The following is a 14,823-nucleotide window of genomic DNA, read 5'->3' as shown; positions in this document are numbered from 1 at the left end:
TTTAGAGATGAACCGTTTTCAAAGGTTTTTCTTTCTTTTTACTTTTTTTTTAGGAGCAAAGCTGTAGTCTATAACCATGTTATATTAATCAGTTAGCAATAAGCCTTGGAAAGCACACTTTGGCATGGTTAAAACTACAAGCAACTTCTATATCTCCACTACCTAACTCTGTTTTTTTTTCATGTCCTTGTGTACGTACTTAATATTGAAAAAGCACTGCTAACAAAGATTATACAAGCTTCAAGATGTTTCCATATGCTGGCTAGCCTGCTGTAGCTATTGTGAGAAATTCTTGAAAGTGGCAATTTCAGTCACCAGAACACAACAGTCCCGCCAGATTCACACTGCGAATTCAAAGTGCTTCACACATATTATTTCAGCAAATCTTTACAACAGCTCTGCAAGGTAACAATTATCTTCATGTTGCAGATCAAGGGTTAATGATAGAAAAAGACAACATAATGGCATAGGTGATATTCATGCTGAGAACTTTCTCAGTAACATCTCTGATTTCAGCTGTTCCACTATACTACACTAGAAAAATATGCTATAGCAATTGGAGATTACTCAGTATTGGTATAGGGACGCGGGTGGCGCTGTGGGTAAATGCCTCAGCGCCTAGGGCTTGCCGATCGAAAGGTCGGCGGTTCGAATCCCCGCGGCGGGGTGCGCTCCCGTTGCTCAGTCCCAGCGCCTGCCAACCTAGCAGTTCGAAAGCACCCTCGGGTGCAAGTAGATAAATAGGGACCGCTTTCTAGCGGGAAGGTAAACGGCGTTTCCGTGTGCAGCTCTGGCTCGCCAGAGCAGCGATGTCACGCTGGCCACGTGACCCGGAAGTGTCTTCGGACAGCGCTGGCCCCTGGCCTCTTGAGTGAGATGGGCACACAACCCCAGAGTCTGGCAAGACTGGCCCGTACGGGCAGGGGTACCTTTACCTTTACCTTTTACAGTATTGATATTATCCAAGGTGAGATGCTTGTATGTATTCTTCCTACAGAATTCAATTTTAATTTTTGCTATAATGTGGTACTATATAGCTGCCACGTTCATTAACACCCCAAATTGGATTAGCTTTGGTTAATGTTGCTTTGGGAGAAGCAAAGGCTTAAGGTGTAACCCCTACAATAATCTGGAGTCCATGAGATGGTTGTATGGTGTCTTGTAAGCCTTCTTCCAGCAACTCTTGCAGCCAAGCTGGTACCATACATATTGCTCTGCTTTCCTTTGGACCACATCAGCAAGGTCGGGGGGGTTGTCATCTGGGGAGCCCAAGACTTCCATACACACTGCCCAGGCTTGTTTCCCAGAGAGGTCACTTCAGTGCTGCTAACACAGCAAAAACAATGTGGGAGACAGCAGATGTGAATTACTGGTCTTTTCAGCCACAGCAGGTGCTGTGATTTTCCACGGTTTGGCTTAACCTCCAGAGGTGTACTCCATTGTCTTGCGAGACTGATGGATGCTAACAACAATGTTTATTTAAGTTTTGTCTTGTCATAGATTCATTCCCCCCCCCTTAGCATATTTTTTTTGTAATTATTTCACTGTATTTAAATCATGCTACATTTGCACCGTCACCATTTTGTGATCATCTTGACATTTATAATGTCAACTCTGCAGGCTTGCATTAACCTCATTTTGCCATCAGTTTGATGTGCCATAGACCTGCACAGCAATAATTTAGCATTCATCATAGCATGTGCAGTAATGTCTCATTAGACTTGAACTAACAGAATTTTGTCTTCATAATTTGCCATCATAATAACCAGGTCTTCACAGATTTAATGTGACAATCTTTTGCTTCTCTTCCTAAAGCTGTGTAATCATTGTGATCCTTGGAGAGTTCAAATGAAGTCAATGTAATTAAAAGGTAGTTTTCTTTAAGTATCAGGACATGGGCTACTTATCAAAACAGAATCTTTTGAGCTATAGTTCCTTGGTTGCATGTTTGAAGCTGCCTTGTGCCAAGTTAGACTATTGGTCCATGTGGCCCAGTAGTGTCTAGTCCAGGATTGGGGAGCCTATTGGACTACAGATGTCATTTGACTGCAACTCCCATCATCCCTGAAATTGGCCATGCTGGCTGGGGCTGATGGAGTTCAGCAAATGAGGTCCCCCCCCCCACACCACATCAGTCCTTCAGAGAGTCACATGTCAGCTTACCCCTCCAAATTCCAGCGCTATCATCATGCCTAAACCACTAAAAATGCTCCTTCTTCAGAAATATAGGTGATTTAATGTGCTTCTAACTACAAAAAGTGTAAGTAGATTTCTAAAAACACCAACAGAAATAGCATGATTATCATATTTATTTCAACAGAGTTTCCATTCTCTCTTAATGCCATCATATAGATGCAGTATAGTATATTTCCTCACCATTATGTATTGAAAACGTGGTTTCAAAGAAATACAGGAACTGTAGTGGCCCTGTTTTCCTTTTTTAACTGAAGAAGCTAGCTGAGAGTATACTGGGAATGTTGTGAGAGGCTCTTGCGTAAAAGTCAAAAGGGTTTTTAGAAAGAGCAGCCTACACAGCTAATAGAAGCTCTGAGGCTGTTGCGTGTAAGAAGCGAATAGTGGGATAAGGACCATTCACACACCTGCAAGTGAGAGCAGTGTGTGGAGTGTGGGAAACAAGCTATGATGATTCCTAATGGAACATTCAGCTTTTTGTCACTGGTCATTTCTCTAGCTGGATTTAACAAATATGATGGACAGGTTTTCTGTTGGTGATGACATAACTTTAAACACCAAAATTGTCTGGATAAGAGGCTCGAAAGGTGTCTGGCGAAAAGACTAAAAAACAGAAAAAGCCAAACCTAACTGTTAAAAGATGTGATACTAAATATTAGGGATGTGCAAAATTTGTCTCCATGCTGCATATACATACACACACATATATATACAGTATATATACATATACTCGTGTGTGTGTGTTCGTTTGTGTGTGTGTGTCTGAGAGGCATGCACAAATGTTTCCACACCCACCCACCCACCCATGGAAATTAAACCACCTAAATTCAGAAAAGAGAAGCATCTCAGATGTATCTGTCATTGAATTAAACTGCAGGCTTACCACAGCATTTCTATTAAACATCAAGCCCTTTAACTATTGGAAATGTTTGGACACAAAGTCCAACTGGAGGATAAATGCAATACGGAGTAACTCTTTTGGAAGAGGCTAACTATAATTCGGGAAGTTTAAAGTGTAGGAAAACATTCTAATCATCTGAGTGGGATATATATTTTTTTTAATCTTGTGAACTACCTTGAGATCTTTTGATGAAGGGCAGTATATCAATCTAATATATGGAATTTGAGATGAACCGCCTCATCCAGGAGTTCAGTATCTCAGTCATTATATCATCTCCGGTGGTAATATCTCCCAGTGGTTGGATGAGTTGGATTAGTGTAGGCTAAAAATGAAAATAAATGCAGTAATATAACAGGCTATTAGAGTACATTTCACTCACCCTGCATTGTCTGTTGATTTTGAAGGAGAATCTACCAGAGCTCCCCACCACCTGCATGGCTCAAAACTCATAATAATAATTTTCAGCAGTGAAGACTAGTGCCTTCTTTGCCTCCTTAGTACAGTGGTACCTCGGGTTAAGTACTTAATTCGTTACAGAGGTCCGTTCTTAACCTGAAACTGTTCTTAACCTGAAGCACCACTTTAGCTAATGGGGCCTCCTGCTGCCGCCGCGCCACCAGAGCACGATTTCTGTTCTCATCCTGAAGCAAAGTTCTTAACCTGAAGCACTATTTCTGGGTTAGCGGACTCTGTAACCTGAAGCGGATGTAAGCCGAGGTACCACTGTACATCAGAATCAGCTTATGTCTGTGCAGCTCCCCCCCCCCCTTTAAAATAAAAAGATTTACTCCATCCAAATGAGAATACAAGTTCACTCAGAATTCGGTCCCATTGAATCCTGTGGGCCCTACAGGCATAGCCTGAAACAATGCTTTATTGAGTAATTCACAGTGCAGTCCTGTGCATGACTATTATGAAGTAAGTCCCTTGGAGTTCAGTGGGGCTTACCAGGAGGTATTATCAGTCTGGAGCCTTAAAGTACGCATTGACCTGTACATGTCTAATACAATAGAGTAATTACTATTAGAGTACTTACTATTAATTACAGAGAAGATATAATATTTATTGTGTCCACTTATTACACTTATATCCTTTTTATTTTTGCATGGGTCTTCCCACAGCTTTCCACCCGGGCATGGACAACAATGAAACCTACTTTGTTTTAACAATGTAACAGTACTGCTGTGCTGAAAACTCTTTAATTTCTCCAAAGATTTCTTTCCCTGCAAAAGAGGCTTTTATCCTTCCCATTTTCATTCTCAAGCAGCTTTCACATTTCTTTGGTGTTGTGTTGAGCTTACTTTATCCTTGCAAGATGGCCATGCACTGTGTGTGCGCGCGCCATTTTCATTAAATATTTCTCTAGCACTCTGGCCTCTGGCTGCCCATGCTTCCTGATCTGAGAAAGTTCCATTGGGAAGGCCCTTACGAAAAAAAAAAACCCCTGAGCTTTAATTGAAGCAGGGGAAGCAGAGCAAGCTGGATGAGATGTCTACCAAGAGCATGAGAGAACAAACTTGCTGGTTTTATAAGGGAAGGTCTTCCCCTTCACGTAAAAATACATTCTTTCCACACATACATATATATTTCAAAATCACTTAAACAATAAACAGGTGTCAGATGCATAGCAGGCAGTCTCCTCACCTTCTTGTGAGGAAAGCCCACCCAAATATTTCAGGTTCCCCCTCTCCCCACCCAACGCCCAGTCAGGAAATATGGGCTCTGGGGAAGGCTGCAGAGTGCAGGCCACTAGAAAGGGGATTTGTAGAATGAATGGGAACTCACAAACACTCCTCACTAGATGATGGTGTGTCAAACTCATCACCCCTGTAAATCGGGGGGGGGGGGACAACATTCACTGGAACAGACAGCAGGTATACTTACCTGCCTTTACTTTGTCTATAGTGGAGGAACAGCAAGACAGTTTGAAGTGGAGGGCCCTCTTCTGTATTGGATGACAGGACCAGTAGATTTACACAGATGCAAGTACATAAAACTGAATGGGAAATGTATCTATAACACATCCTGAATAGCATTACACCAATTACATCTGTGGCCCATTGCATCCTACCTGATTCAAGCTTAAAGAAGAGTAAAAACTTGGCTTTAGATGGTTGATTTAGTTAAAAGACTCTGAAGGGTCTCTTGAGGGTTTGGAAATTGGTAAAGGAATATTATCTTGTGAGGATTCACAAGTGAGGTTGTATGTAATAAGCAATTTTTTACTTAGACTCCTAGTTTTATCAACCTTTCTTGTTCTCAAATCCACAAAGCATTGCTACCGTCAATTTCTTTTCTCTTGACACTGTGCTTCAAATTATTTTCAACATCAGTGCATGACTTTTGGACTCTGTGGGTTGCAAATTAATCCTTTATAGGCAGCTGAGGTACTCTATTCACTGATGGTTTGTCAGGAATTAATTTGGCTACCACTATGAAAAATGATAGGGATTCTAATCTAAAGGATAAAGGAGTGTGTTAAAAACCAGAATTTTATTAATGTTGTGTTTAGATACCCAGCCAAGCAATTATTTATTAATTTTAATTAAAAACAGATAGAAAACCAAAATATGACAGCAACCACAACACAAAACCTGATATTTTGGAAGGGATTTGAAAGGAAAGCAATGACCTACTATTAGTTACTATTTAACGGCTTCTTCTTCATTTCCTTCGGAGGTCATTTCTTCCTTGTTCACAGCATATAGAATTATGCATTATCTAAGCTTTGTTGCAGGGTGGCTGGACAAAATCAATCTTATCAGTGTTTTCCTGGTATATTACTCATGAAATCACCAGCTATCTAAGAAATGTAGAACAGTACTCACTAATTATCTCAGAAATGTAATGTCAAAGAGAAAATGCCCACGTAGGGGGATTTCCAAGGTTAGTTGCATTAAGAATAGACACCTCGAAATCAATAGACTTCAGTTACTTAAATCATTGAGTCTACTCTGAAGATAACTTAGTTGGACATTACTCATTGACTGCAAAAGTATACATATAGCCATTAATCTTTTGAGCAAATTTCTCAATATAAAGTGTATGGGAATATTAAGAGGCGTTTATTTGTGTGTGTTTTAAACTATGAAAACCAAAATACATATTTTGAATTTTGACCAAATTCTTTTAAAAAATGCAAAGCAATACCCTTGAATTTTGCCCTGATGTTTTCAGCAGCACTCATAAGAGTAAAGCATATTGAACCTAGCGATATAATAAGCTGTCCTATGCCTCTTGTTCAGTATTGTCATTATTCACTGTGGCTTTCCATGATTTCAGACTTGAGGTTTTCCAAGTGCAACCTAAGGAAACCAGGGATTGAACCTAGAATCATCTGCACACAAAGCATGCGCTCTACCACTGAAGATATTTTTTGGGGGGAGGGGAGAAATAATGTGTAACTTATAAGATGTTTATGTTTTACACATTTTAATTCCTTAGGGTGGAATTCAATGTCATGCTTTGCCAATTGTTCTGTCTGCACATGGAATTCAGTTTGCCAAATGGAATGATCCCCCTCCTCAGCCTGTGTGCTGTTATGGAGGTTCTCCTAACCCCACTAAGTCCATTTGAGGGGGTTGGGGTCCACAGGGAAAGAGTGGAGGGAAAGCCCCATTATGCAAGTGAAAGTCCTGGCACATAATGCACTGCTTTATTGTAAACCGTTGAATAAAAAGTTGAATCTGACCATTGTACTAGAATCAACTTTGGGGGAACTTATGCTTTAGAGTAAGGCATATATTACACAATGCTTTGTTTCCTCTGTGTGTGTGTGTGCGCGCACACGCACGCACGCGCACACACACGCACACACACACTGTTAGAGTTCATTAAGTAACAGCAGCAAGGATCTCAAATTCCCATGAAAACATTAGTACCGGCAGGGGTGAAGCAAAGGAGGCTGGCAGCCTCAGAGCCTAGGTGGACTGCACTGGCATAGAACAAGGGCATAGAAATGTGCTACAAAATGCTTCTGCAGTCAAAAAGGCCAAAGGGTTATAATGGAAGAGGAGATGACTGGACCTCCCCATCATTCGAGATCGCACTATTGACTCCACTATAGCCAATTACTGTCAGGCTCCACAGAGAAATAATTTATATGGGGTGAAAAATGTATGATGTGTGAAGTGTGGAGAAAAGGAGCCAATGAGGCTTGGCAGCTTTCCTGTTTTTTGTTTTTTATTCAAGCGACTAACAGGAAGCACACCTGCAATGGAGCTGTGTCAAGCCAGCAAATGATTATTTCTGGGGTTTGCTGAAGGTGAATCGAGATAATGTCTGAGGTGAATAATGCTTTTTTTATCACAGTAAAGTAAATCTAACAGGTACCACATATTTGGAATTCCAGCAGAGCTACATATATTGTCCTGAATGTGGTGTTATTTGCATTCACCACACATTTAACGCTTATGCTTTGTTCCATACGTTTGCCTCTTAACAAGTGGGTAAATAAATTTCCCAGAAGCTATAGTGGCCCTGGATACTCAAAGGAGCGACAGATTACTATGACTCAGAGCTAGGAATGGAGGAGAAATTTGATTCTGTACGCATTTATAGCTGAATCTATCAACTTTGCACTTCCTGAACAAGATGAGGAGCAAAGCACAGCTATTCTTCAAAATTCATACGTATCCAAATTTTGTGATGCAGTACTCCAACCAAACAATGCTTATGTATTCATACATTAGGAGAAAATGTGCATAAGAATGAAGATATTTTCACTAACATCCAAAAATGCATTGTGCAGTATTAGGGAAAATTGTTTGCAGAAATGTGTACATTAGTGATGTCTTCTTGAGGAGAACTGGGTTTCTTGAATCAGATTTGAGAGCCATTCAGTACAAATCATCACCTGTGTGCATTTTGTTCATTACTACATTCATACAGATAGGCTATATGGGTAGAATTGGGAGTGGTTTACTGGGAGGTTAGGAGGGCAAGCCAGTGGGGAGACCAGTGCTGTGTGGGCAGAGCCAGTGGGTCCAGTACTCCAATTCCCCTGTTGCATCCACACCGTGTGAGCCTCCCCATTGCTTCTTCCTATTGGTAAGCTTCAGCTATGGCAATGCCGGAAGGCCAGGGGCATAACCGTGCCCCTCCCTGCCAGCTGGACTGGCAGTATTCCTATTCTGAAAGAAAATGAGTTAAACTGAGACATAGTAAACACATATTGTGACAAATATTACTTGTCATGTTCAATATGCATGAGTTTACTGAAGACAGGTTTTTTTTAAAAAAGTGTTATAGCCCCATAGGTTGGCTTGTTTGTTTTTCAGGTTGTTATTTTGGTATAGCATTTCTCAGGTTGGAAGAGTTAGGAGTTTTTTCTTCCTGAAAATATTTCGCGAGTGGTGAGGTTAGATTCAATAAATATTGAGGCTCTGGCATTCTTATGATTGCTGAATGTGAATATAGCTGTGAGGAATTGTGGTGGAGTTGAAAAACCCCACCCCAAAGTTGAAAATAAAACAAGAAACGTAAAATAAACGCATAAAGTAAAATTCAGATTAACCCAACTAGGTGCTGATAATGTGTTTGGAAAGTTTCCTCAGTCTGCAAAGGCTTCTCATCTTCATGATGATGATCACAACCTGATCCGCCAGGCATTTACAAGAGAAGCAGCACTGTGTGCACCGTAGAGTTGTTTTGAATGTTATCCGGAAAGCTGCTCCACATCACTTAAATCCATTATACATGCCATTCTGAAAACAGAGCCTTATATGTAGAGTTCATCAGCTGGCCTATTATGGGAAGCTAACTTGTTTTGAGGAAAGCGTGCTTTATTGCTTCTGCGCAGGTCCTGGAATTTGAAACATCTCAGGGCCTCAACAGAACCCTGGCATCAGTTACTCTGTCAGCTTAGTGGAAGTTAGAATCATGTTATTCCCCGGTACAGAATCCAGTTCTGAGAAGCAGCTGACTGTACACTGAAATCAACAAGGGAATATTAAGGAGATGAGAGGATTTTTTGTGTGAAATGCTGTGGCTTGTTGAGTCGCAGCCATCATAATTTTGGTTTATTTTTGTTGGCTTTTAAAAAGGGCATTGGGACAGTGACACTGGATTGTAGTACTTTGGGAACCTCTGTTGGTGTTTGCCTTGGACCTTCTTTTATGCTTACATGCTGTGGTATGAGGAAGAGGAAGAATGTAAGTACAAAATGTCTGAAATACTTTTACCATTGCATTTAAATCTGTGACATAATTCTGCTGAGATCTGTAGGAAAGCCCTTTAATAGGATGCATTCTTGGGGGGAAACTCACCCCAATGATGCAAAGGTCGACTACTGAACATTGAGGAGGGGTGCCTGTATTTCAGGGTTGCTTAAACAATTACACTTAAATAGAAATTCGTGGAAATAAAAAGCTATTGCGTGAGAACACAAGGGGCATTTCGAAGATTCAGTATTTACTAAAGGTTTCTGGTTGGGGAGGGGAGGGAAGGGAAGTGACTGGGATAAAAATAGATTTTTCATTATTGTTTTTAATAGTCTGGCAAAAGTTCAAAAGACTATCAGCTGCTTTGAATTATAATGGCATATGCTGTTTCCACTGCCCTGATTGATGTACATGAAATGGGATCTTGTTCATTATTTTGTAGTAAAGTAGTTGAACAGTCACTGCACCTTTCCCCATCTCCCCCAACAAGAAAAGAGCCCTAAGGTTGCTCTGGTGTTTTTACGTCCTTCCTCACGCTCCGTGCTACAACTTTTTCATATTTTCTTGCAAAAAAAGAAAAAGCCAGAAAGAAAGAACTTAGATAAGATTGATAGTCCTGTTTTAAAGATTGTGGAAGGATAACCATTTTTATTTCATACTTGGCCTCAGTATATTATCCACATACAGGTATAGAAATCTTTGCCTGAATGCTCTAAGGTTGGTATTTTTATCTTTTTCTGTCTTTTTAAAAAGCAGACATGCATAATTCATAAACTACCAATGCAAGGTTACATGTAAAAATAGGAGGTGTGGCAGCAATAATCTCTTCGGCTGCTTTTAATTTATTTCCAAAATTTGTTGCAAAGTGAAAGTGTATGAATGAGTTCTGCCAAAATGTATGGTCCACGTATTGGAACTAAACAAAACAAGTAGTTTATTTGAAGAGATGAGAGGGCATGATGTTGTTATTGATTGGAAAAGTTTGCATTTTTGCCAGTTGTCCAGGGAGACCGACAAATGGTGGTTCAAGTCAAACCACGTCTATTTAATGTGGCTTTGGTGGTGATGTTGGCAATTTAGCTTCGGTGGAAGAAACTTCCTTTTGGAATAAATATTGCATGTCTTGCATTGCTGGGAGACTTCCAGGACAGCCTGAAAAGGGAGATAGGGCACTCTGTTTGGGGGAAAGGTCACTTGCTGGTGGGATAGCTGGTGGGGAGATGGCAGGAAAGCCTGTCTTCTTGACAGGAGCACTAGAACTCCCGCTCTCATAGTATGGTTTTAGGCAGCTTGTTGAAGAGTTCTGTTTCAATGGCCTTTACCTCTTTTGTCATTGGCGCCAGCCTGCTTTGGCTCTGTTTAATGTCACTATATTTTTAACTGTGACTCTCCCAGCTTTGTTTTTAAGGCTGTTGACTTTTTTTATTTATACTGTCACTATTTTCCATTGGTATATCATCTTGTTTTATTGTAAACCAATTTCTGTGGTTCAGTGGAAGAATAATTTATACGTTTTTGTTGTTTTTAAGTTTGGAGAGGACATTTCTTTATTCAACCCAAGAATTTTTATTTTTATGTGTTTTGTGTTTGTGTGGAATGTTTATATCCTGCCTTTCATCTGTAATTCACAAACCAGCTTCAGGCTGAAATCTTATACACATTTATCTGAGAGTAAATCCCATAGAATTAAATGGGATTTCCTGTATAGGATTGTACTGTAAATTTCTTCCACCAGTCTTTACTTCACATGATGTGATCAGGCATAGGCAATACAGGAATTAGTAAGGAGGGTGGAGCAGCAGATTTAAAAAAAAAAATTCTCTACAAGGCTCATTCCAAATTTTATCATTTAGGGTATGGAAAGAACTTAAGTATATATGGAAATTGACATGTTTGTGTTTTGAATTCTTCAAGGTACTTTGATTAAACTGATGGGAGCCTCACTTAATGGAGGCAGTGCTGCTATTTCAGAGACACATGCTAAGCAATTTGAAGGCAAGCCAAAGCACAATGAGAAGGAATAATGATGACCTTGGTTTATTTTTTGCTCAGTACATTCAGGTTTTTGATTGGTTTCTGAACAAGGCAACAGTTTTCTCTCCCAGAAAGCTTTGCCCTAGTCCTTGGAGGCTTTGCATTCTTGTTATCAAAGCAGCTGGTTCATATTGGAGCATTTTCTTGTGAAGGTCGTGGGCTGCAGTGTGGGGAAAAAAGAAAGATTTCCTTATTGAACCCAGCCAAGTATGTGCTTTCTATGAGAACATTTCTGTGCAGAGACCTATTAGCCCGTTGACCTGCCTAGCATACTACTGATGATAAATAAAAAGCATTCTACTGAATTGAAGTTTGTTTGCTTTTTGTTTTTTGTTTGGCTTGTTGGCCCCTTTTGTTTGATGTTACTCATGGTAATGCATTTTTTAAAAAAAATTGATATGAGAATGCCTCATATTATTAATAAATAGATGAATACAGATTTATCCAGGAAAATCTAGATGATTGAAAGAGAGTACAATCATTTTATTATATTATGAATAATCAGAAGCCTATGGGCATTGTGTGGGTGTAGTTGAAAGCTATTCTTTTCCATTCTCTTTTAGTAGTTATGCAATACCCTTCTGTAGTCACAGTTTTGTCTCAAAAACTTTGGATCACCTTTGCTTACTAATATAAAGGAGGATCAGAACCTCTCAATAAAAATGGAATAACGGTTTTACTTTTCTGCAAAAAGAACACGAGCTAAAGGGGGTGAGTGGATAGGATTCAGCAATGCAGACAACTTCAGTTTCACAATACTTTTCTCTATTTTACTCTGAAGATATGTAAAGGCAAAGGTAAAGGACCCCTGGCAGTTAAGTCCAGTTGCGAACGACTCTGGGGTTGCGGCGCTCATGTGGCCAGCATGACTAAGCCGCTTCTGGCAAACCAGAGCAGCACACAGAAATGCCGTTTACCTTCCCACTGGAGCGGTACCTATTTATCTACTTGCACTTTGACGTGCTTTCGAACTGCTAGGTTGGCAGGAGCAGGGACCGAGCAGTGGGAGCAACGGGAAAATATGTAGACAGTGCACTGTATAATCTAAATCAATTACCCTTTTTATATAGGCCCGGTTTCACATAATGCTAAGACAAACCATGACATATCAAGAATGTGCCATGGCCACATTGCTTCTTTTCCTGTCATGCTGTTGTGAGTTAACCCATGGATTGGCTTATCATATTGTCCCAACTCAGACTTGTGGTTTGTCTTGCTCTCATCTATAGTCAAGGTCTGTTCTATTGATTACCAGTCATGACTTGTTTGGATGAGAGAAACCATGACAAAATGTTCAGTGAAAACTCAGTATTTTTTCTAAACAAGCAAAAAACAAACCACCTAACATTTTTATTCTTTTTACTGTTTGAAATATTTCAGGTTTCCAGAACCAGACTAATTGCTAAAACATCTAAGCACATATGTTCTCCTCCTTTCCCTAACTTTAACCTGGCATGGAAATAATCAACATTAATCTGGTTTGAAAACTGATAAAATCTTATGACATTGGAAGAATGACAGGCTAAATGACCTAGTAGACTCATTCTTCCTCTATTACCGAGTCTATGAATAGATGTGCTTTGGGATTTGAACAGGAAATGTCCTTATTTTTAGCTTGGTCATTTCATTCTGCTTTTTCTGCTTCTGTTAACTGTGAATATATGGCACCTAGAAAGGATCTGATAGAAATATTAACCATTACACAAATAAACTCATCAGCTGAGGTGTAATGACATCTAAGATAACTTGAGAACTCGTAAACCTATCTGTAATGATCTGATTGTGATTAATATTTCGATGTAAGTCTCTTTCAGAGTACAGTCAGCTGCAACCTGCAGCACAATCTGGAGCCCCTAATCTTAAAGGAAAGGGTAGCTCATACTTATTATGTTGTTCAAAACCTATTCATCTCAATGGTATCCATTAAAATACCCACCTTTGATTAGGTTTTGTTTGTAAAGCATTTACTGGTTAAGATGATACAGTCCTCTGATTACTCTCCAATGAGATATCATGAGTGAGATTGTGCCTTCCCTCCCCATCCCATTTTCAGGGCCCTAGAGATCCATTTTGAGGCTTAATGTTCACATAGATAGGCACCTGTCCATTTAAATCCAATGTTTATACAGTGGTACCTCTGGTTACGAACGTTTCGGGACCTCTAGTTACAAACTCCGCTAACCCAGAAGTAGCTGCTCCTGGTTGCGAACTTTGCCCCAGGATGTGAACAGAAATCACATGTTGGAGGCGCACACGCAGCAGGAGGCCCCATTAGCGAAAGTGTGCCTCAGGATAAGAACGGTTTCAGCTTAAGAATGGACCTACGTAATGAACCAGAAGTGCCACTGTAGTCCTAAACAGTACATTTGATATCCCAGGTAAAATTGGCAAACTGATTACTCTTTCTGGATCTGAGCACTTTAGGTTTTAGGTGGTGAATGCATTGTGCTCCTTGTCTACCACTGGTCCCCACCCTGCACTCAGCTCTCACCCGTGGCTCCTAGAAGCTATCAGCATGCGACAGTGGCCAAACCCCAGGAAATGGCTTCACCTGGCTGGCTAAACCAGGTTGACGATCACTGGGTGAGCGTAGCTGATGGATCTCAAACCTTCAGTGAGTTAGGGACTTCCCCTGCATGCAAAAACAGGTTAGGGCAGGTTGAGCGGATGAGACCAGTAGTTGGTCTAGCAGTGAGGAACACAGTTTCTGCTCATGTTGTAGAGGGATGTGAGGAGCAGATGGGACTCATCAATCTGGGAAGGTAGCACATCTAAGAGAAGGAAAACTCTGATCCTAAACCTCTGTTGACTTGTGGAATATCTTCAGGAGAAGAAAAGGCTAAGGAGAGCCAGTGTGGTGTAGTGGTTAAGAGCGGCAGTCTCGTAATCCTGGGGAACCGGGTTCGCGTCTCCGCTCCTCCACATGCAGCTGCTGGGTGACCTTGGGCCAGTCACACTTCCTTGAAGTCTCTCAGCCCCACTCACCTCACAGAGTGTTTGTTGTGGGGGAGGAAGGGAAAGGAGAATGTTAGCCGCTTTGAGACTCCTTAAAGGGAGTGAAAGGCGGGATATCAAATCCAAACTCTTCTTCTTCTTCTTCTTCTAAACCCTACACAAATCTGGAGAGGCATTCTTAAGTTGGTTGAAACGCACCTTGTTTGCCTCCTTCCAGCAATTCCTGCAGGCAAGCTGGTGCCAAATGTATTGCTCTGCTTTCCTCAGGACCACACCAGTGAGATCAAGGCATTGTCCTCTGGGCAGCCCAGGACCTCCATACAACTGCCCAAGCTTGTACCCCAGGGAGGTCACTTGAGTGCTGCTAATGCAGCAGTTTGACTTCACCCCACACTCCATTGCCACTCAAGACAGATGGATGCCAACAACAATCCTAGTAGAAATGTCACTCCAAAAAATGGGTGTCTGGTGACTTCAGAGTGTAGCTGAGCAATAAAAGGAGAGTGTTCTTCCAATGGTCAGTTTATTGTGGAGACAGTTTGGACACCTTGTGTAACCTTGTTATAAAATGCCAGTATG

The 14,823-nt window shown here is 40.8% G+C and overlaps 1 protein-coding gene across 20 annotated transcripts in view; it reads left to right on the top strand.

Moving 5' to 3' along the window:
- The window catches only part of DMD (dystrophin), a 991,104-nt gene that overhangs the window by 130,789 nt on the left and 845,492 nt on the right, over positions 1-14,823 (top strand). For 2 of the 20 annotated variants that reach the window (XM_083734092.1, XM_083734085.1), the window contains exon 1: positions 8,699-9,246. The exons of 15 other annotated variants lie outside the window; for them this stretch is intronic. In XM_083734092.1, coding sequence (XP_083590218.1) covers positions 9,219-9,246 — 28 coding nt within the window. In that variant the 5' untranslated portion in view covers positions 8,699-9,218. Of the gene's footprint in view, positions 1-8,698; positions 9,247-14,823 lie in introns of those variants that run through there. 3 more of the 20 variants (XM_083734088.1, XM_083734106.1, XM_083734095.1) reach the window with 2 other exon arrangements.

The sequence above is a fragment of the Podarcis gaigeae genome (assembly GCF_964106915.1).
Source record: "Podarcis gaigeae genome assembly, chromosome: 4".
NCBI lineage: Eukaryota > Metazoa > Chordata > Lepidosauria > Squamata > Lacertidae > Podarcis > Podarcis gaigeae.
The sequence above is the reverse complement of the archived record's forward strand: the minus strand, read 5'-3'. Positions and strand labels throughout refer to the sequence as shown.